We start from the raw sequence: 23032 nt of genomic DNA on the forward strand, positions 1-23032 counted from the left end.
GAGGTTAATTAATTTTCAACTCTATTCATTAATATTCAACAACCTGTCAGCTCGTCTGACTCAAACCTATTAAGTACAGCCGATGAATGGATATACTGCTGTCGTCCAGCGCGTCCTTGTACACTCGGGTTAAGTAGGCAGCAGATTTTGCTTTCCATTTATATATATGACGCTCATAATAATTCCGCCAGATATCAGTAAGTTTGCAATTCATCTCAAAGGCTCTACACTGGCTTAGTTTCTGCCTTATCCAGTTCGTTGCATCATTTTAATATGCTTTTCGGATTCATTTACAACGGTTTGTGCCAGAACCATGGCGGATGGTGAGAACTCAGCATCGACAGCAAGCACATTATTACGGTGCTATTTTCGCTCTTTTCTTATTTTCACTCCACGTACGATTGAGAATGCAATTACGCATTCTTGTGGAATGCACGCAGACGCCTGATCATCGGCCAGCGAACCGTGATAAATTGAAAATATTAAACGCAGCGCAACGTTTAGCGTTTTAGCAGCGCTTAGCAAAATTATTCACCCCAGGAAAAATGCCCCATTCGTCGGTCCCTCGGGAAGGCGATCAGAGAAAAGCCCATTTCGCAGAGCTTCTTTCCGCCTCTTCCCAGTCGCGGTAGGGCTCACACGCGCCCTATCCTATGACGATGGTGGGTGGGCGTGATGAGGTCGGTGTGTGGGAGCTGCCCTTCTTGAAAGGCTAGAAAGCAAAGGCACGGCTACGGCCATTAGCATGGTTCTGCCGTCGGGCCGCGTAGAACTGTTGTGAAACCGAAGCCGAGACACCCCATCACCTAGCCGGGCCACAACTTTGACCCGCAGCAGGAACAGGAAACTCGGACGATGGAGCGAATGTGGTTTAAACACGGGCTCAAATAAACACGGCCAAAACGGGGAAAATCTATCCCAAGAAAAACGGTGCATTGCTTATGCCGCTGAGCATATTGTTTACGGTACGGTTCAAATGTTGTTATGGTAATAACTTAAAATGCATACAACGCTGCATGCCATTTACTCCTCCTGGTGCCGCATTTCGAACCGGTTGCACGTTTTGTTCCACATTTTCTCGGCCCATCGCTAACGCACAAGTGCAATCGCTGGAGGAGTCGCAAGGCTTGAGGGTGGTGTAGCTCGTGAAAAAAATAGGCAAACCACTAGCCCGTGCTTGGAACCGTGTCTTGGGGTCCCATCGGGACGCTTACCCATAATCACGCACCGAGAATCCCATCCGTTCGTGTGGGTGAAGAACAATGTATCAATTTGCTTTTAAATTTGAAACCATCAATCGCCGCCAGGACCCCGCCCCATTGGTTGAGCGCTTCGTGTAGCTGTTCGATTATTCGCACCAAATTAGCATCACGCTTTCTTTGGCTTCGGCATGATGCTAACTTTCGTCATGGGCTTAGCAAAATACATTCCTGATGAGAGATGCCAGAACACATCATCGAAGGACTGTCCATATGTAGATGGAACACACTAATGGTTAGGAGTCGTTATAAGAGCCGTACTAATGGACTTGTCTCGTGTAAATGGATAGAACTCTACGCTTGTATAGAATGTGAAATTGACACCCTTTCGCACTCACTCAGTCGGATACATCGTTTCAATGAATAAGCTAGTAAGCTGGTGCATTTTCATATTACTTCAACTGATCTTAATTGCAACTGCTTGCGTCTGTTAATATGCGCTCTTCATTTCAATAATGAAAGTGCCTATAAAACTTATTTTCATTAATACCGTCTGCATTTTACCGCCTGTACGCAAAGTTGGATAGCTGCAATTTAATTCCTATAAACCTGCTTAAAGCCATTGATTCGCCACCAATGACTCACGAATAAATGGCCAGCCCTTGCAGTGTAGCAGCCCACCCACGGCGTTTAGCCATGTTATTTGCTTCTTTTTTGCAAATGGCTACTTTCACACTAACGATTTGACCTGGCATTGACAGTTTTTCTATATAATGGAACTTGTGTGTTTCTTGGTCTCATAAACTACCTTCTATCATCTTCTTTAGTCATTAGCAACAGTCTTTATGTTTGATTTATGTCTACGTCCACTGTCGACTGTTGTTTTATTTTATTACTATGCATGTTATCCCGCATCGGATGTGAGCTTCCCCTGCAATGGGCTCTAGCTAGTTGCGATGAATTTGTTGCTGCCAACGCAAGACCACCCAGCAGCTTTGCTCTTGTCGTCCTCCGTTTGTTGTTCCATCGGTGGTTTCCGATCAAATGCCGAGACAATTCAATTTGAATGCATCATTAAGCATAACTTTGCCTGCCAACCACCACCCAGGGTGCCCATTAGTGCGCCGCAGTATGGTTTTGTCTTCTGATTGTGATGTTTGTCTTTTTCCTAAGCCAACCATTCGATTGTTGAGACTAGTACCGAAGGTATGCTTCAAAGTGGCATGAATTCCTGTTCATGCGATCCATTCAAGCGACTGTTCCCCTTTCGCAATGGTTCGCTAGATGCGACAGACGCGTAAGCAAAGGAATGGAAACCATTCTGTGGTCGGAAATAACCACAGACTTTCAACATGATGGTAATGTGCATATTATGCTAATGATCATGTTTGTCTAATTGTTTATTGTTTGCTCGCTTTTCGACGAATGCTAGTAAGCTGTAGCTATTTAGTTGCAGGCGTGTCTGCTGGTCTACGACTGAATTTAATATTATCACTGATCATTTATTTTTAAAATCAACATAGTTTACTTGTAGTATGATGATACTGATGTCCACTTTCATGCATGCTAGATTAAATTGTCTAGGCTAATGTCGCGAATTTCACTGCCGTAAACTATTTCAAAATGATGCATAAAAATGCATCGAACACTACTGTACCATCTATTTTGAAGAATATATTTCTCTCACATGAAATAAAACGAACGTCTCTGATGACAATTTGTTATGGATCCAATGCATTTTTGCACTGCTTAATTGACACTAACGCCAATCCATTAGCGTTCGTTTAGATAAAAGACGTAATTAAACAAACACTTCTATCGTCTGTGACACAATAAAAAACAAAGATCCACCTCAATGCATTTGAATCCGTCGCGGAATGCACTTTTATCTTAGCGGCAATTTGCCAATTGTAATGCAGCCGCACGAAGATGAAAGAAACGATTAATTTAACTGTCCAGCTTGTGCCTAAATTGGCCATTTTTCGCTTGCACTTTGATCGGATGGACGATTTTTCATTTCAAAACGTATTTTTTTTTTCATCCTTTTGTGCAACTGCCGTGGTTTTATACGAGACGAACTTAATCTCGTCGGGCCGGCCCGCTGAACCAACCACCGTATAAGGATAGGGGTGGGCCGCATAGCTTTGCTTAATTTCAAACTTCACTCCCGGTGAATGATAGACCGTGATGGTGTTTTAATTGAGTAATGTTATTACCGCTTCTTCCTTTTACACAAGGCGCCCATTGCCGTCAACGATGATAGCTTGGAGTTCAGCGCCTCTATCGTCTGCTTTTATTCTTCGTCCTGCATGCCCCTGGCAATAGTGCTGTTGACCTCTTGTGTCAGCGCTTAGATTTGAAGAGAAATAAAAAAAACGACAAAAGGCTCTTCTTGTCAGATTCCTGGAAGATTAGAGCACCTAATCTGAACGTGAATGCACAAGATATGTTCGAGCGAGAGCATCTTTTGCCATCAGCTATTCTCTTTCGGGCAAGGGAACACAGTTTGAAAGCAATGCAAGGTATCTTCTTCTGTTTTTTTTGTACATCGACGTGCGGGCCTCGTTGTCAGATGAGCTGTGAAAAGATGCTAATCCGCACATATATTCTCCTTCTGTGGTCTTGTTCTTTGGGATTCTGCATTCCACTCGTTCACGTTTGGCGTGCGAATCGGTTTATGAAAGCTGCGAAAAACAGAATCGCCAAACGTTACACAAGAATGTCTATGCAGTCTTCAATCCGATTCATTCTTGCCTCTCCTTTAATGGTCGGTACGCTTAAAGCGCTCCCAAATGCGGCGACCTACATCAAATCCATTAAAAGGCTTGGACAGCCCGTGTCGAGTCGTAAATCTCACCTTTTTCGGTTGTTTATTCTTATTTAAATTATGTGCTTATCATACTATCTTTCAAATGAATCATGCGACATGGAAAAGGTTTTTGATTCAAAAATATGCATCACCGTTGCACTTGCGCCAAAAAGTGTATTTTATTTTGTATGTTGTGAGAAACCTCTATTTTACCAAAAACAAATATATCATTTACATCTTGTTTTTTTTTTACAGAAACTTCTACGAGGGAACCCACGGTGCAGTTTCCCGGAGCCAGCGAGGGCAGCAATAGCACTAGAATAACATCATCAGTATCTGATGACCACATTAGAACCAATAGTATTATTAGCGATAATCTAGACAGTAACGATACGTCTCGAACGGCCGAGTATGTGACGATTAAAAAAGTTCTGCGACCCTTGCACCAAGATGATTTGCTGTATGCAGCCAAAGCAGGTGAGTTGATCCAACAACTACTAACTAAATATCCCTATGTTGTTTCATATCAAACAAGGACACATGTTTAAATTCACGAATTAAATTCATCAAATTTACGAATATCAAACTACAACCACTTAGCGGTCTTGGTCGTCTCCCAATTAATATAAATTTATACCAATATTTTACATACTTGTCAGAATAACAACAGCGGTACTGTAACCGCAAATGTTTTCTCCATCAACGAGAAATAGCATTTGCAAAGTGTTTCCATCTTTCGGATCGCAACTTAATAATAACTCCGTGTGCTTCGTTTTGCAGATGGTTCCGACGGGATGGAGACGGGTGCGTTTCGAAGTTTATCATCGAAAATATGGGATCCTCATCCGGAGTACATATTTGATGCATTCGGTACTACCATGCATTTGAAACTGTGGCACGACAGAGAATTTATTCCGAAGGATTTGAAGGTAACCATGTGTCAGACGTTGAAAAAGAAGAATGTAGCAGTGTTGGGTTTTCGCTAAGTTTAGCAGAAAATAAGTAACGTCCTAACATGCCAGCTTAGCAATTGCTGCCACTGTCTCGACTCTCATCACTGTTTACGTTGCGTAAAACTATTCATAACCATAACAAGCTACCATGTGCAGCAAAACTGCAACCAAACCCAGACCACCGGATGCGGTTTTACGGTGAAATGTGTAAAACATTTCAACGATCTGTTTATTATTAGCAAGAATGTTCCCTCCCGAGCGATTGGTAGGCGATAGGCATGAAAACAGATCTGGAACAGTTCCAAAAATCAACAAAACCTCAGTCCGCAGAAACATAATTAACATCACCATGTAACTTAGTGAAAATTTGCAAACCCTTTGCTACATTGCGGTTAACTTTTATCGATTTTCTCCGCACAGGTGACTCACTTTTGGCACAACGAAGCATTGCGCAAACCAGAGGATCACGACGAGGCAAGCTTACTACAGGGTTGTTATTACACCGGATCCGTCGTCGGCGACACGAAATCCTCCGTGCGGGTCTCACTTTGTGAAGGAATGGTAAGTAAATGCATAATTCAAACAAACGATGCTACCCGTATATTGGCTTTGATATCTAATGTTTCAAGATAAGCATAAATTACATTGCTGCTGTTGTCCTTGGGATTGGCGGAACTCAATATAAAATAATTCCAAATTGTTGGCATCTATTTTTATCCGATAAGTGGTGAAATCTATTTCCAGCAACTGGGTAGCAAAACTGTTTATGCTTTAGCTCGACTTTTAAACCACCATTTCAGGTGGGAGAGCACGATGAGCATGGCTACATGCGGCAATTTATTGCGACCATTTACGCCACATTCCAGTTGCACGGCTGTTCGCTTATCATGCTGCTACACCTGTTAAGCAGCTCAACTGGCGCTTCAATGTTTGTTTACAATTTGCAAATCCTATTTTTGCTTTTCCGTCGGCACAACTCCTTCCTACAAAACCCAGCCTTCGTCACAAGTCGCTCGTTCCTCGCCTTGTCTGAAACACCCTCATGTTTGCCACTGGACTGCCCTTGGTAACTGAAGTAGCCACTTGATCAATTGATAGATTAATGGCGCACTGAGCTATTGTATTTCCCAGTATTTTTTCTCCCTTTCACTCAGATATTTTAATAAATTTTGCATGGAAAAACATATCGATTATCATTTGCCTAATGCCCTAAGCTGCAAATTTATTACATTTCAAAAAATTAAATGCTTTGTAAAATAGGTTTCGTTAAACTGAAAGAGGAGGGATTAATATTTCCAGATGGCTACGAAAATAACTTATGCGAAAAACGTGTGGTACGGTAGGTCAGGCGAAAGTGCTTTGCAACGAGTGGGAATTCTATTTCTAAAAGTTGAGTTCACAATCACCTCCAAAAACCATTTTTATCATTACTGCTTATTCATTTCATGTCAACGAGCTAAACAGATATGAAAAAAAACAACACTGCTGTTCAATTCTATGCATAACTGACACTCATTTCTAAACATGTCTACGTTTTTACCAGTTATACTAGAATGCTACTCTCGAAATCCGGCCACCCTTGAACTCTAGTGCTTTTCAGCTCTATTGTATGACCTTATGCATGGATTGATTCTCTCAGAGTGCCCTTGGAAAAAACAGATGTTTTCTGTAATACAAACCACTTTCTCTGGTAACGAAGAACTGCTTCGGTTCTCTTCATCTTCAAAAAATCGTAAAGATGAATGCGAATTTTCAAAAAAATAATACAATGACAAGGCTATCGGTAATTTGGTCAAGTAACATCAGATTTCTCAGCGATTTTTTTATTTCGCTCATAAGGTGGAATACGTGTATAGCGAGCCAGATTTTCTTATCGGCAATCTATTAACATACTATTTTGAGTGATGCAAGTCTAAAAGCATTTTTTTTTTCAAAATATATTTTATTATAAATACTCCTCGATTTTTTTACATTTTTTCTGAATGCTTGATTTTACAATTTGACGTATTCTTTGGGTCCAATATCATACGCTAGTTCTCAGTAGACGTGCACGCACTTCTTGGGAAGGAAGAACTTGACGGTCTTAGTGACCGACTTGTTGCTCATGTCCGGGTTAACGCCCTTGCGGATCTGCTGCTTGTACAGCTGAGCCACGGAGTCGGTAGCGTCACGGCAGTGCACATCAACGTACTTGGGAACCTTTTCTTCAGCCTTGCACTGAGAAGCGCAAGTCGGGAGGGGACGGCTGGTGAAGCAAATCTTGCCACCCTGTTCAACGTACTGAGCCTGGTGCTTGACGGGGCACTCCTTTTCGGTGTACTGCTGCTTCTCGAAGAAATGCTCACGGTGCTCCTCCTCCGAGGACGAAGAGTTGGAACTATCCGATTCGTCCGATTCCGACGACGACGATGATTCCGAGGAGGACGAGTCCGACAGATCAAAGTCGTTGTAGTAGTAGCTGTAACGCTGACGTCCAGCTTCCTGCTCGCTGATCACGTTGCCGTAGTAGTACTGGGGCTTAACACAGTGCTCCTGAGCCTTCTGGTGGTACTCGGTGTAGAACGCCTGGGCGGGTCCGCTGCAGTTCATGCCGGTGAGGGCGTACGAGGCAGCAAAGTATTCGGGCTTGCGCATGACGCACTGGTCGGGGGTGATGAAATCGTCCTCTCCCTCGCCGTTGTTGGTTCCGCAAAGACCGACGAAGTTGTTGAAGTACGACTGGTCAGCGAAGAAACGCGCACGGTATCCGTCGAACACGATCTTGATGTCGTCGTCGCGGAAGCTGATCTCCAGCTCGTTGCCAGGGAGAGCATACACGCGGATCAGCGGCTGATCGCCACCATCATCGTTGGTGTACATCTCGACGGCGTACTTCTCGTGGATCTGCTGGGGCTTGCCGTTGATGTAGACCATCGGGAGCTCGTGTCCGTGAGGAACGATATCGATGTTGTAGTCGTTCTGCTTGTACTGTCCGAGGATAGCCTTCAGGTGGAGCTGGTTGTCTTCGCCGTGGCGAGCCAAAATGGTGATCTGCTCGTCCTCGCCGAAGCCGTTCTTCCAGTTGTACTCGTAGTCGGAGTTCATGAAGTGAGAGTCCTGTGCATAGAAGTAGTAGTCGGGCTTGACGGTGTGCAGCACAACATGCCAGCAGTTGCCGAGCTCGTAGTCGTAGGTCCTACCGTCGAAGGTGTTGACGAACTTGTTCGACACAACGCAAGACGCTGGAATGTAATGGAATGGATAAATCATGTTATTCCCGACGTTCTGTCATTGTCATGTCATTGAGCATTGGGTTGCGTTACTTACGATGGTAGTTTCCGCGGTAAGCGTAGTTGAACATACGCTCGTAGTAATCGAAGTCAGGATGGATGGAGAAGAAGTAGCGGGCGTACTCGCTTTCGATGGGGTAGTTCTGGATGGCGAAGCTACGATCGTATCCGTAGAAGGAAGCGTTGTAGTAGTCGAAGTACGGAGCCAGCTGGAAGTCGATCTGGAACTGGTTGTGCTTGCCCTGGTAGAAGTAATCCTCGCTCCAGTACGGGAAGGAGAAGTAGCGCGCGTAGTCGAAGAACTGGTAGGTCAAGTTCTTGGCGTAGTTAGAGACATCCTTGTACTCAAAGTTGAACGAGTACTGGTCGAAGTATCCGGCCTGGCGGGTGGCGTTCTGGCAGGCGGGCAGCTGGAAGTATCCCTGATCCATCTGCTGTTTGCAGCTCTGACCAACCTCCGAGATGCGCAGGAAGTGACGGTAAGGCTCAGACTGGATCAGCTTACCCTTCATGGAGACGTGAGCTCCTCCCTGGCACTTCTCTCCGTACGACAGTTCCCAGTTCATGGATCCGATCTTGTCAAAGTTGAGGGCGTTCAGGAAGTTCAGTTTCGGCAAGTTCGGGTACTCGTTCGTGGCCGAGAAGCACATCTGGAATTGCTTGCCGGAGAACGGGATGAACTCGTAGAAGGCACCCGACGAAACGTACGGGCTGAAGGACAGGAACATCAGCAGGCGTTCCTTCTCGTCGACCGGGCTGTCGGCGTAAGCAGTGGTGAACACAAACTCGGCCTTCTGCTGCTGGCCCTCGAACACGACACCAAAGTCAAAGACATTGACGTCACTGTTGCGGATGCCGGCTCCAGCGTTGCGCATGAACTGCTCCTGGCGACGCTGGCTTCCAGCGTAGTAGACGAAGGGCTGGGCGTAGTTGAACTCATTGTAGTATCCGGAGAATCCGTGACGACCCTTCGGGTGCTTCACGTCGGCGGTCTGGAAGTCCTGGTCGTAGTCGGCCTGCTTGTGCTGAAGAACGAACTTGACGTTCTTGACGCTGGTGCGCTGCGCGTCGTAGTACAGGTTCAGCTGATGGTAGTGGTAGGTCTCCGAGGCGAACGGATAGACCAGGGCGGACCAGTAGTCATGCTGCTCGATGTGCTTCATCAGGTAGGCGTAGTCGATAAAGTCCTTGTCGTACTTGGCCTGGAAGCGCAGTGCGACACCGGTCATGCTGTGGCCGAAAGACTGCTCGAAAGACTTGGTGGTCTGCTCGCGATCGTGCAGGATGTGCACGCTCGGCTGCTCGGCCATCGGGCGCAGGTCAGTGATGTCCTTGTAACCGGTGTACGGCCACGAGCTCATGTGGAACAGCAGTGCGTCCTTCTTGGGTTCAAGCGGCTGCACGTTCACTTCGAAGTCATTGTTTTCGAAGTCAAAGCCAAAGTCGAAGCTGAAGGGCAGGTATCCCTGCAGCTTCTTCTGGTAACCGGCAACATAGCGCTGGTGGTCGAAGGGCGTGATGAAACCAACCTTGGCGTCAACCAGGCGAGAGTAGCCCATGTTCACGTCCGCGGATCCGTTGAACCAACGCGGCATGTGGATGAAATCGTCGTACTCCTTCTCGGGGTATCCAGTCGGGGTCTTGTAGATGCTCGGGTGCGTAGTGGCGGTCGCTTCGAACTCGAATTTCACAAGCGTCGGCGTCTTCAAGCTGTACGTGAACGGCAGACCGGTCGCCAATGGGAAGGCCATGGTGACAACATTCTGCTGGTAGAACTTGGTAACGTTGTACGCGAAACCATCTTCGAAGTCTTCGAAGTACTTCTTCACCAGGCTGGGGAACTGCTCGATGGTCTGGTTGTTGAAGGCGAAGAAACGCTCACCATTGAAGATCTGGAACATGAACTGGCCCTCCAGCTCCTCAGCTTCCTCGGGGTCGATGTTCAGCAGCTTGGCGATGCGGGTGGTGGACCACTTCTGGAACTCCTCCTGGTTCTTGTTTCCGAACTGCTCGTAGTAGTCGTTCTGGTACTTGTGGTTCTTGCTGTACTGGCTGAAGTAGTCCTTGAACAGGGCCGGGTACTGCTTGTAGTACTTGTAGTAGTAGTCGTTCGACTTGTATTCGGCGTGCTTGTTGTAGGAATCGTACTGCTTGTCGAGCAGATCGAAGAACGTCTCCATGCTCGAGATCAGGTAGTAGAAGGTCGAGAAGCGCTTCAAGCCACCCATGTTCTTACGCAGGTGGAAGAAGAAGCCACTCGGGACGTAGTGGTCGTCGGCAGCGATCTGCGAGAAGTACATACGGTACGACAGCTCCAGCTCCTTGAAGGCAAAGTCGCGCAGATAGGTACCAGAGTACTGCAGGCTGAAGTCACGCGGGTTCAGGTGCTTGATGGCGGCTTGGGCATTCTGGGAGAACTCGTAATCGTCATCGAACTCATCAGCCTCGGAGGCGCTCTCCAGAGCGGTCTTGACAGCGGCACGGACATACGTGCTCGGGTCGTAGTGGGTCTGCTCAGCCATACGCTGGAGCATGTATACCGGGGGCTTGGTGCGGATCAACAGGTACACTGCAGCGCAACGCACTTCGTGAGCATCTCCGGTGTTCTGGTACACCTTGAACAGCACGGAGCGAGCCAGACGCGGATAGTTTTCGACCAGACGATCGAAAGCGACAATGAAGGCCAAACGCTGGAAGTGGGTCACCGGGATCTTGCCCTCCAGGTACGGTTCAAACACGTTCAAAATTTCGGGGTGGCCCAAGTGGCCCAGGCAGCGGATGTACACCTGCACCTTCACGCTGTCTCCGGCCTTGACGGCCTCACGCAGCTGGTGCGAGAACCACGGCACAACCTTGTGGGCAACGATCTTGTAGTCGGCGTCGGACAAACGGCCGAAGCTGTGCACCGGGTAGTAGTTGTAGGCCGAACGGTTGTTGACCTGTGCGCGGTTCAGGAAGTCACAGTACGAAATGAGAGCCGTCGTGTTCAGGTACTCCTGGTGCTGCACAGCGTTGGAAGTCACCAGCAGGAAGTACTCGTGCATGAGGGTCTCGGTCGGGTAGCGGATGGTCTTGGGCAGGGTGGCAACGACGCTGGCGGCTTCGTCTCCACGGAGTTTCTTCTCTTCGATGAGCTCCTTGATCACCTTGAATGCAGGCGGGGTTCCGGCCTGGGCCAGAGCGTCACGGAAGGTGTTCCACGCATCGACCTTCTTGGCGAACGACGCGCTGTGGTTGCTGCCTTCCTCGCGCTCCTTCTGCGAAACGAACAGCTTCTGGCAGACGTCGTAGATGTCCTGGTAGTGCATGGTGCGCAGAACGCGAGCCAAGATGGTGAACTTGTTCAGGGTGTTCGATTTCGGGACCTGGGAGAAGTCCTGCATCTCGTCGGCGATCTCGTAGGCCAGCTTGTAGGCATAGCGGGACGTATCGACGTTATGGGCGTACTGCACGCTGTAGCCCTTGTATCCGGTGAAGAACGGCAGGAAGGGAGTCTGAGGAGCCTCCTTCATGCTCTCCGGGATGGGTTGGTAGAATTCTTCGCTGCTCAGCGAATCCGAATCGGACTCGGAGCTGCTGTAGAAGTCGTGCTCATCGGAATCCGAGGAGGAGCTAGACGAACTGCTGGACGAATCATCGGAGCTAGACGAGTCAGAGGAGGTGTCATTCTGCTTACGCAGGCGGTACTGATCGCGCTTGTACGCCTCGTAGTACTGCTTCTCCTTGTAGGCGTTCAGATCACGACGGTTACGGTTTCCGCGACGCTCGACGTCCTTAGCCTGCTTCTTGTACTGTTCGGCGGGGCTGATCTTGAAGTTTTCTTCCTCTTCCGAGCTGGAGCTGGAATCCGAAGAGCTGGAAGACGAGTCAGAGTCCGAGGACGAAGACGAAGACGAGGAATCGTCGGTCTCGTTGGCCGGGCGAACGAAGTTCTGCTTGTCGTGAGCCATGTTGTAGCTGTACACCAGATCGACAAACACCTGACGATCGTCAGCTGGGCCTTCTGGGTACTTGTTGTAGGGCGTGATTTCGTTGAGGGTCATGTTCACCTGAGCGTAGACCATGGCCTTCTGGGAGTTGACCAGGGACGGGCTGACGACAACCTTGTTGACAGTGGACACCGACTGGATGGTGTAGTTGTACCAGTTTCCAGTCAGGTACATCTGCGACACCTCCGACTTGCTCATGATGTTGCCCATCTGGTTGGTGTTCGGCTTGAAGTCGCTGAAGCCGCTGAATCCGAAATGATAGCCCATGCGCTGCTCGCAATGGTCGAAGTTGCGGGTCTTGACGACGTGGAACACGTGCTGGTCTTCCTCGAGCCACTGAGGCTGGGGAACCCATTCCTTGTGGGACTGGAAGTGGAATTCCGGGACGGCATTTACGTCATAGAGGGTTTCACATTCGCCGGTCACCGACGGTTCCATGGTCTTGAAGACACCGGTGAGAGTGTTGTTCTCCGGGAACTGGTTGAACTCCGACTTGATCACATACGCGCCCTGAGTGTCCAGCTGCAGCTGGCTAACCCAAGCCTTCATCATGTTAACCTCGTGGTTGGGGACAGTCTTCTCCACATAGAAGCCCTTGACGGCTCCCTTGTTGTAGTAGATTCCGAAGGGCTTCGAGCTGAACGGCATCGGCTGCCATTTCAGATTGAAGCGCGCCAGTTCGGTACGGTATCCGCGGGGCAGATACTCGTTGAACGCGGCGTACATCGGACGGTCAATGTAGGCGACGACGTAGTTGTGATCCTTCGGGCGAACCACAAGGTAACCGTGCGTCACAATACCGGTCCAGTAGTCCTCGAGGTCCGGCAGGGCGGTCATGGTCTTCGACGTCACGTTGTACACATACTCCCGGTTCGGTTCCCAAGCGCCAAACTCGAAGCCGGTCTTGTTGAACGGGCGGGAGTACGGGAACTCATACTCGTACGGGTATTGGAACGCCGCACACAGCCCCACTGCAACACAAACAACAAGGAATAGGGATTAGTTATACTTCACTTCAACACTTTTTCTAGCACTTTTCGAATTTTGCACTGATCCTTTTACGGCTAGCACTTACCGAACGTGAGGAGAAGTAACTTCGCGATCATGGTTCGGTCGGTCTCAGATGCCCGGATATGCTTTGATTGCACTCCGAAGCTCGAATGTGCCTTCTGCAGCATCCAGGGGCAGGTTTTATACTTGATTTTTGCTGATAATAATTTTCTTTCATCGTCTAATCAGTTTGGCGAGATTCAGCAGTTTATTGACTACTAGCGGAATCAGGCTTTTTTATTACTGCTATCATGTTTAGTAACTTGTTCTTATCAATATTTTTTAACGGCCGTTCATCTTTTTCTATGTTACATTTTTTATTATAGTTAACCAACATTTTTACTTCTTAGTTTCTAAAAGTTTTTACAGTATTTAATGCAATCATGGTACATGCATAATACGATATTACTGTATATAATTGGTAAAATGTTCATGTTGATTTGTCGAACAAATATTTTAAATTATTTTTATTAGCATATATTTAATTACAGTTTTTGATGGTTTATCTTACTGTGTGTATTAAACGAGTTACGCTAGTCATTTTTAATAATCATTTCGCTATTTTATAATCTAATGTAATAGTTGATTGACTCAAGCAAGAGTTGTTGACTAGGCGGGTTACATTTTTAACACCGTTTGAGATCATCAACCTTCTTGTATTATTTAGCTCATCCACATTCCGCCGGCGCATGGGATAACGATTTGATTAGTTTGTGTCGTTAATCTTGATTGAGAGATTATATTCTGCTTAGTACCTTTGTTTATACAAGATGTGTTTCAAAGTAGCTTCGTTGCTGATTGTGGTAATCAATGAACTAACATGTTGGTGTTTTCAAATAAGTCGGAAGATCTTTTAGCTCTGTGCAAAAGTAACTTAGAGACTGCATAAAAGTACTCGCTTTTTGCAATTATTTGAATATTTTGGGTTTATTTCAATGTATCAGTAGAAGTTCGTTAATGTCAATTTCATTACATTTTATGCATGGCATTACATTACTTCTCTTTGGATATGGTAATTAATACCAATACAATCTAACGACAATTGGCGCTTGACAATTCATTGATAAAAATAATAAGCGATTTTTTAAAAAGTGAAACGCTAACAGAAATATTATGTTGAGCTCGTTTATATTTTTCTTTTTTTACAATCATTGTTGACTGTGCAAATTTAATCCCATTATACAATTCATTCATATGATTCGTTCGTTATTTGTTTATTCATCTGATTCGTGATGTTTAGATTTTCATAAAAACTAATTCATTGAGAAATCAAATGGTTTTTGCTGTGAGCAAAGACATTTTTAGAATGTATTTATTGGTCATTGTTGATTTGGTTTAAATATAGTTCTCTTGCATTACAATATTTTCTATATGTGTTGTTATGCAAGCTTTATATGCGAGTATGCTGTAATTTTTCTTCGTAGGTAACCAATCGTTATATATAAAAACATTTATTTGTTTACACAATTTATTCACGTTGATTTTTGCTTATTTGTCACATTGTCATTGATCTTGTCATTTGTTATTAAATATCAATGACAATGTGTCATCTGCATTAAAGTATTATTTAGGATCATTCGTCAGATCAAAATATTAAAAAAGTTAGTTAAATACCAAAACTTTACCTATCTTGGGCCAATAGTCAGCACCAACAATAGCATTTAAGTTAAATTACGCGCAAGGGTTCTGGCAGCCAACCGGTTATATTACAACCTGAGGAAATTTCTGTACAAAAAATACCTGTCGCGACGACTGTTTCTGCAACTATATTAAAAATTTTAAGTTCCCGTACTGACATACACCTCTGAGACATGGACTATGTCTAAAGCCGACGAAACCCTCTTAGACGCGTTCGAGAAGAAGATGCTCAGAAAGATCTTTGGCCCTGTATGTGTGGAAGATACAATGACAAGCTCTACGAACTGTATGATAGCCTCACTATCGTGCAGAGAATTAGACTCGCCAGGCTCCGATGGGCTGGCCATGTCATAAGAATGGCACCGGACGACCCAGCCCGTAAAGTTCTTTTAGGCTGTCCATATGGACAGAAGGAGCGTGATATTCCCAAACTGAGGTGGAATTATGGCGTGGATGCGTCCACCAAAAAGGCCAGGATTAGCGATTGGTAAACGACGGTGCTCGACCGCAAGCGGTACCGGTTTCTCTTTGAGCAAGCCAAGCGCGTTAAGCGGTTATAGCGCCTGATAAGTAAGTTAAATACCGTCAACGTCGGTTTTCCGGCATGCTTTATATATTTTTGTACGTTTCAAAATGATACTGAATTACAATATTGGTTCAGATGAGCAAGGACTTTCTAGCAAGAAATCATCTATGTGACTGTAATGTAATGTGTAACTCAATCAATTCCTTATACAAAACCGTCTTCGTCAATTAAGACTGTTATTTTCTTATTGTACCATAAACGAATTTTTGTTTAAATGCCCTAATATGTTATTATAAAAAAACAACGGAAATTGATTCATCAACATAAAAAATATAAATAATATAAAAAAATTATAAATACATAAATTTATTACATTTGTTCTGAATGCTTGATTTTACGATTTGACGTATTCTTTAGGTACAATATCATCTGCTAGTTCTTAGCAAACGTGAAAACCCTTTTTTGAAAGAAGAACTTAATGAATGTCCAACTCAATCAATTTCTTGTACAAAACCATCTTAGTCAACTAGGACTGTTATTTTCTGATTTAACCATGAAAGAATTTTTATTTAAATGCTATAATATGTGATTATAAAAAAAAAACAAATGATATTGATTCATCAACATAAATTTATTATAAATACTCCTCGATTTTTTTACATTTTTTCTGAATGCTTGATTTTACAATTTGACGTATTCTTTGGGTCCAATATCATACGCTAGTTCTCAGTAGACGTGCACGCACTTCTTGGGAAGGAAGAACTTGACGGTCTTAGTGACCGACTTGTTGCTCATGTCCGGGTTAACGCCCTTGCGGATCTGCTGCTTGTACAGCTGAGCCACGGAGTCGGTAGCGTCACGGCAGTGCACATCAACGTACTTGGGAACCTTTTCTTCAGCCTTGCACTGAGAAGCGCAAGTCGGGAGGGGACGGCTGGTGAAGCAAATCTTGCCACCCTGTTCAACGTACTGAGCCTGGTGCTTGACGGGGCACTCCTTTTCGGTGTACTGCTGCTTCTCGAAGAAATGCTCACGGTGCTCCTCCTCCGAGGACGAAGAGTTGGAACTATCCGATTCGTCCGATTCCGACGACGACGATGATTCCGAGGAGGACGAGTCCGACAGATCAAAGTCGTTGTAGTAGTAGCTGTAACGCTGACGTCCAGCTTCCTGCTCGCTGATCACGTTGCCGTAGTAGTACTGGGGCTTAACACAGTGCTCCTGAGCCTTCTGGTGGTACTCGGTGTAGAACGCCTGGGCGGGTCCGCTGCAGTTCATGCCGGTGAGGGCGTACGAGGCAGCAAAGTATTCGGGCTTGCGCATGACGCACTGGTCGGGGGTGATGAAATCGTCCTCTCCCTCGCCGTTGTTGGTTCCGCAAAGACCGACGAAGTTGTTGAAGTACGACTGGTCAGCGAAGAAACGCGCACGGTATCCGTCGAACACGATCTTGATGTCGTCGTCGCGGAAGCTGATCTCCAGCTCGTTGCCAGGGAGAGCATACACGCGGATCAGCGGCTGATCGCCACCATCATCGTTGGTGTACATCTCGACGGCGTACTTCTCGTGGATCTGCTGGGGCTTGCCGTTGATGTAGACCATCGGGAGCTCGTGTCCGTGAGGAACGATATCGATGTTGTAGTCGTTCTGCTTGTACTGTCCGAGGATAGCCTTCAGGTGGAGCTGGTTGTCTTCGCCGTGGCGAGCCAAAATGGTGATCTGCTCGTCCTCGCCGAAGCCGTTCTTCCAGTTGTACTCGTAGTCGGAGTTCATGAAGTGAGAGTCCTGTGCATAGAAGTAGTAGTCGGGCTTGACGGTGTGCAGCACAACATGCCAGCAGTTGCCGAGCTCGTAGTCGTAGGTCCTACCGTCGAAGGTGTTGACGAACTTGTTCGACACAACGCAAGACGCTGGAATGTAATGGAATGGATAAATCATGTTATTCCCGACGTTCTGTCATTGTCATGTCATTGAGCATTGGGTTGCGTTACTTACGATGGTAGTTTCCGCGGTAAGCGTAGTTGAACATACGCTCGTAGTAATCGAAGTCAGGATGGATGGAGAAGAAGTAGCGGGCGTACTCGCTTTCGATGGGGTAGTTCTGGATGGCGAAGCTACGATCGTATCCGTAGAAGGAAGCGTTGTAGTAGTCGAAGTACGGAGCCAGCTGGAAGTCGATCTGGAACTGGTTGTGCTTGCCCTGGTAGAAGTAATCCTCGCTCCAGTACGGGAAGGAGAAGTAGCGCGCGTAGTCGAAGAACTGGTAGGTCAAGTTCTTGGCGTAGTTAGAGACATCCTTGTACTCAAAGTTGAACGAGTACTGGTCGAAGTATCCGGCCTGGCGGGTGGCGTTCTGGCAGGCGGGCAGCTGGAAGTATCCCTGATCCATCTGCTGTTTGCAGCTCTGACCAACCTCCGAGATGCGCAGGAAGTGACGGTAAGGCTCAGACTGGATCAGCTTACCCTTCATGGAGACGTGAGCTCCTCCCTGGCACTTCTCTCCGTACGACAGTTCCCAGTTCATGGATCCGATCTTGTCAAAGTTGAGGGCGTTCAGGAAGTTCAGTTTCGGCAAGTTCGGGTACTCGTTCGTGGCCGAGAAGCACATCTGGAATTGCTTGCCGGAGAACGGGATGAACTCGTAGAAGGCACCCGACGAAACGTACGGGCTGAAGGACAGGAACATCAGCAGGCGTTCCTTCTCGTCGACCGGGCTGTCGGCGTAAGCAGTGGTGAACACAAACTCGGCCTTCTGCTGCTGGCCCTCGAACACGACACCAAAGTCAAAGACATTGACGTCACTGTTGCGGATGCCGGCTCCAGCGTTGCGCATGAACTGCTCCTGGCGACGCTGGCTTCCAGCGTAGTAGACGAAGGGCTGGGCGTAGTTGAACTCATTGTAGTATCCGGAGAATCCGTGACGACCCTTCGGGTGCTTCACGTCGGCGGTCTGGAAGTCCTGGTCGTAGTCGGCCTGCTTGTGCTGAAGAACGAACTTGACGTTCTTGACGCTGGTGCGCTGCGCGTCGTAGTACAGGTTCAGCTGATGGTAGTGGTAGGTCTCCGAGGCGAACGGATAGACCAGGGCGGACCAGTAGTCATGCTGCTCGATGTGCTTCATCAGGTAGGCGTAGTCGATAAAGTCCTTGTCGTACTTGGCCTGGAAGCGCAGTGCGACACCGGTCATGCTGTGGCCGAAAGACTGCTCGAAAGACTTGGTGGTCTGCTCGCGATCGTGCAGGATGTGCACGCTCGGCTGCTCGGCCATCGGGCGCAGGTCAGTGATGTCCTTGTAACCGGTGTACGGCCACGAGCTCATGTGGAACAGCAGTGCGTCCTTCTTGGGTTCAAGCGGCTGCACGTTCACTTCGAAGTCATTGTTTTCGAAGTCAAAGCCAAAGTCGAAGCTGAAGGGCAGGTATCCCTGCAGCTTCTTCTGGTAACCGGCAACATAGCGCTGGTGGTCGAAGGGCGTGATGAAACCAACCTTGGCGTCAACCAGGCGAGAGTAGCCCATGTTCACGTCCGCGGATCCGTTGAACCAACGCGGCATGTGGATGAAATCGTCGTACTCCTTCTCGGGGTATCCAGTCGGGGTCTTGTAGATGCTCGGGTGCGTAGTGGCGGTCGCTTCGAACTCGAATTTCACAAGCGTCGGCGTCTTCAAGCTGTACGTGAACGGCAGACCGGTCGCCAATGGGAAGGCCATGGTGACAACATTCTGCTGGTAGAACTTGGTAACGTTGTACGCGAAACCATCTTCGAAGTCTTCGAAGTACTTCTTCACCAGGCTGGGGAACTGCTCGATGGTCTGGTTGTTGAAGGCGAAGAAACGCTCACCATTGAAGATCTGGAACATGAACTGGCCCTCCAGCTCCTCAGCTTCCTCGGGGTCGATGTTCAGCAGCTTGGCGATGCGGGTGGTGGACCACTTCTGGAACTCCTCCTGGTTCTTGTTTCCGAACTGCTCGTAGTAGTCGTTCTGGTACTTGTGGTTCTTGCTGTACTGGCTGAAGTAGTCCTTGAACAGGGCCGGGTACTGCTTGTAGTACTTGTAGTAGTAGTCGTTCGACTTGTATTCGGCGTGCTTGTTGTAGGAATCGTACTGCTTGTCGAGCAGATCGAAGAACGTCTCCATGCTCGAGATCAGGTAGTAGAAGGTCGAGAAGCGCTTCAAGCCACCCATGTTCTTACGCAGGTGGAAGAAGAAGCCACTCGGGACGTAGTGGTCGTCGGCAGCGATCTGCGAGAAGTACATACGGTACGACAGCTCCAGCTCCTTGAAGGCAAAGTCGCGCAGATAGGTACCAGAGTACTGCAGGCTGAAGTCACGCGGGTTCAGGTGCTTGATGGCGGCTTGGGCATTCTGGGAGAACTCGTAATCGTCATCGAACTCATCAGCCTCGGAGGCGCTCTCCAGAGCGGTCTTGACAGCGGCACGGACATACGTGCTCGGGTCGTAGTGGGTCTGCTCAGCCATACGCTGGAGCATGTATACCGGGGGCTTGGTGCGGATCAACAGGTACACTGCAGCGCAACGCACTTCGTGAGCATCTCCGGTGTTCTGGTACACCTTGAACAGCACGGAGCGAGCCAGACGCGGATAGTTTTCGACCAGACGATCGAAAGCGACAATGAAGGCCAAACGCTGGAAGTGGGTCACCGGGATCTTGCCCTCCAGGTACGGTTCAAACACGTTCAAAATTTCGGGGTGGCCCAAGTGGCCCAGGCAGCGGATGTACACCTGCACCTTCACGCTGTCTCCGGCCTTGACGGCCTCACGCAGCTGGTGCGAGAACCACGGCACAACCTTGTGGGCAACGATCTTGTAGTCGGCGTCGGACAAACGGCCGAAGCTGTGCACCGGGTAGTAGTTGTAGGCCGAACGGTTGTTGACCTGTGCGCGGTTCAGGAAGTCACAGTACGAAATGAGAGCCGTCGTGTTCAGGTACTCCTGGTGCTGCACAGCGTTGGAAGTCACCAGCAGGAAGTACTCGTGCATGAGGGTCTCGGTCGGGTAGCGGATGGTCTTGGGCAGGGTGGCAACGACGCTGGCGGCTTCGTCTCCACGGAGTTTCTTCTCTTCGATGAGCTCCTTGATCACCTTGAATGCAGGCGGGGTTCCGGCCTGGGCCAGAGCGTCACGGAAGGTGTTCCACGCATCGACCTTCTTGGCGAACGACGCGCTGTGGTTGCTGCCTTCCTCGCGCTCCTTCTGCGAAACGAACAGCTTCTGGCAGACGTCGTAGATGTCCTGGTAGTGCATGGTGCGCAGAACGCGAGCCAAGATGGTGAACTTGTTCAGGGTGTTCGATTTCGGGACCTGGGAGAAGTCCTGCATCTCGTCGGCGATCTCGTAGGCCAGCTTGTAGGCATAGCGGGACGTATCGACGTTATGGGCGTACTGCACGCTGTAGCCCTTGTATCCGGTGAAGAACGGCAGGAAGGGAGTCTGAGGAGCCTCCTTCATGCTCTCCGGGATGGGTTGGTAGAATTCTTCGCTGCTCAGCGAATCCGAATCGGACTCGGAGCTGCTGTAGAAGTCGTGCTCATCGGAATCCGAGGAGGAGCTAGACGAACTGCTGGACGAATCATCGGAGCTAGACGAGTCAGAGGAGGTGTCATTCTGCTTACGCAGGCGGTACTGATCGCGCTTGTACGCCTCGTAGTACTGCTTCTCCTTGTAGGCGTTCAGATCACGACGGTTACGGTTTCCGCGACGCTCGACGTCCTTAGCCTGCTTCTTGTACTGTTCGGCGGGGCTGATCTTGAAGTTTTCTTCCTCTTCCGAGCTGGAGCTGGAATCCGAAGAGCTGGAAGACGAGTCAGAGTCCGAGGACGAAGACGAAGACGAGGAATCGTCGGTCTCGTTGGCCGGGCGAACGAAGTTCTGCTTGTCGTGAGCCATGTTGTAGCTGTACACCAGATCGACAAACACCTGACGATCGTCAGCTGGGCCTTCTGGGTACTTGTTGTAGGGCGTGATTTCGTTGAGGGTCATGTTCACCTGAGCGTAGACCATGGCCTTCTGGGAGTTGACCAGGGACGGGCTGACGACAACCTTGTTGACAGTGGACACCGACTGGATGGTGTAGTTGTACCAGTTTCCAGTCAGGTACATCTGCGACACCTCCGACTTGCTCATGATGTTGCCCATCTGGTTGGTGTTCGGCTTGAAGTCGCTGAAGCCGCTGAATCCGAAATGATAGCCCATGCGCTGCTCGCAATGGTCGAAGTTGCGGGTCTTGACGACGTGGAACACGTGCTGGTCTTCCTCGAGCCACTGAGGCTGGGGAACCCATTCCTTGTGGGACTGGAAGTGGAATTCCGGGACGGCATTTACGTCATAGAGGGTTTCACATTCGCCGGTCACCGACGGTTCCATGGTCTTGAAGACACCGGTGAGAGTGTTGTTCTCCGGGAACTGGTTGAACTCCGACTTGATCACATACGCGCCCTGAGTGTCCAGCTGCAGCTGGCTAACCCAAGCCTTCATCATGTTAACCTCGTGGTTGGGGACAGTCTTCTCCACGTAGAAGCCCTTGACGGCTCCCTTGTTGTAGTAGATTCCGAAGGGCTTCGAGCTGAACGGCATCGGCTGCCATTTCAGATTGAAGCGCGCCAGTTCGGTACGGTATCCGCGGGGCAGATACTCGTTGAACGCGGCGTACATCGGACGGTCAATGTAGGCGACGACGTAGTTGTGATCCTTCGGGCGAACCACAAGGTAACCGTGCGTCACAATACCGGTCCAGTAGTCCTCGAGGTCCGGCAGGGCGGTCATGGTCTTCGACGTCACGTTGTACACATACTCCCGGTTCGGTTCCCAAGCGCCAAACTCGAAGCCGGTCTTGTTGAACGGGCGGGAGTACGGGAACTCATACTCGTACGGGTATTGGAACGCCGCACACAGCCCCACTGCAACACAAACAACAAGGAATAGGGATTAGTTATACTTCACTTCAACACTTTTTCTAGCACTTTTCGAATTTTGCACTGATCCTTTTACGGCTAGCACTTACCGAACGTGAGGAGAAGTAACTTCGCGATCATGGTTCGGTCGGTCTCAGATGCCCGGATATGCTTTGATTGCACTCCGAAGCTCGAATGTGCCTTCTGCAGCATCCAGGGGCAGGTTTTATACCTGATTTTTGCTGATAATAATTTTCTTTCATCGTCTAATCAGTTTGGCGAGATTCAGCAGTTTATTGACCACCATTGAGATCATCCTTTTTGTTACTATCATAATGACTAATCTATCGTTATCAGTTCCAGTGAATAGTATGGAACCCGTAATATACTGGTTTCTGCCATAAAGCTGTATTTGATTGTTTTTTGTTTTTAGGGATTTGGTGTGTAATAATTTTCAATACATTAAAAAAATAATAGAACACGTAATATGTTTATAATTGGAAGTTTTTGGTAAATTTTACATATTCTATTTACTATTACTTTCCTCGTTAAACATTATCGTTTTTAAAATAAGTTATACATACTTGATCTTGAAAATTTTGTTGTATATTTTTACATTTTTGCAAGTATTATTATTAACACTTTTATCAAATAATAAAAGTATGCAAGCTACAAATATACGAGATA

The 23032-nt window shown here is 47.8% G+C and overlaps 3 protein-coding genes across 3 annotated transcripts in view; 1 reads left to right on the forward strand and 2 right to left on the reverse strand.

Annotated features, from left to right (window-relative positions):
• Positions 1–3918: 3918 nt before the first annotated feature.
• Positions 3919–23032, forward strand: part of LOC128721568 (A disintegrin and metalloproteinase with thrombospondin motifs 9) — a 53646-nt gene continuing 34532 nt past the window's right edge. Inside the window, exons 1-4 of the mRNA XM_053815338.1 lie at positions 3919–4045; positions 4264–4485; positions 4789–4937; positions 5382–5522. Of these exons, the coding sequence (XP_053671313.1) occupies positions 3919–4045; positions 4264–4485; positions 4789–4937; positions 5382–5522 (639 nt within the window). The remainder of the gene's footprint in view (positions 4046–4263; positions 4486–4788; positions 4938–5381; positions 5523–23032) is intronic.
• On the reverse strand, positions 6999–13325 carry LOC128731248 (vitellogenin-A1-like). The gene is made up of 3 exons (XM_053824355.1): positions 13295–13325; positions 8268–13190; positions 6999–8182 (listed from the first exon to the last, which is right to left on the reverse strand). The coding sequence occupies exons 1-3, from the start codon at positions 13323–13325 to the stop codon at positions 6999–7001; spliced, it is 6138 nt and encodes a 2045-aa protein (XP_053680330.1).
• LOC128731249 (vitellogenin-A1-like) lies at positions 16160–22486 on the reverse strand. The gene is made up of 3 exons (XM_053824356.1): positions 22456–22486; positions 17429–22351; positions 16160–17343 (listed from the first exon to the last, which is right to left on the reverse strand). The coding sequence occupies exons 1-3, from the start codon at positions 22484–22486 to the stop codon at positions 16160–16162; spliced, it is 6138 nt and encodes a 2045-aa protein (XP_053680331.1).

The sequence above is a fragment of the Anopheles nili genome, chromosome 2, assembly GCF_943737925.1.
Source record: "Anopheles nili chromosome 2, idAnoNiliSN_F5_01, whole genome shotgun sequence".
Taxonomy (NCBI): domain Eukaryota; kingdom Metazoa; phylum Arthropoda; class Insecta; order Diptera; family Culicidae; genus Anopheles; species Anopheles nili.

Bases quoted from the DNA above. Each gene is read 5' to 3' on its own strand.
- LOC128731248 (XM_053824355.1), bottom strand. From the start codon at position 13,325: ATGATCGCGAAGTTACTTCTCCTCACGTTCG. The intron at 13,191-13,294 runs GTAAGTGCTAGC...TTTGTGTTGCAG, and splicing joins GTTACTTCTCCTCACGTTCG to TGGGGCTGTGTGCGGCGTTC. The intron at 8,183-8,267 runs GTAAGTAACGCA...ATTACATTCCAG, and splicing joins TTACCGCGGAAACTACCATC to CGTCTTGCGTTGTGTCGAAC.
- LOC128731249 (XM_053824356.1), bottom strand. From the start codon at position 22,486: ATGATCGCGAAGTTACTTCTCCTCACGTTCG. The intron at 22,352-22,455 runs GTAAGTGCTAGC...TTTGTGTTGCAG, and splicing joins GTTACTTCTCCTCACGTTCG to TGGGGCTGTGTGCGGCGTTC. The intron at 17,344-17,428 runs GTAAGTAACGCA...ATTACATTCCAG, and splicing joins TTACCGCGGAAACTACCATC to CGTCTTGCGTTGTGTCGAAC.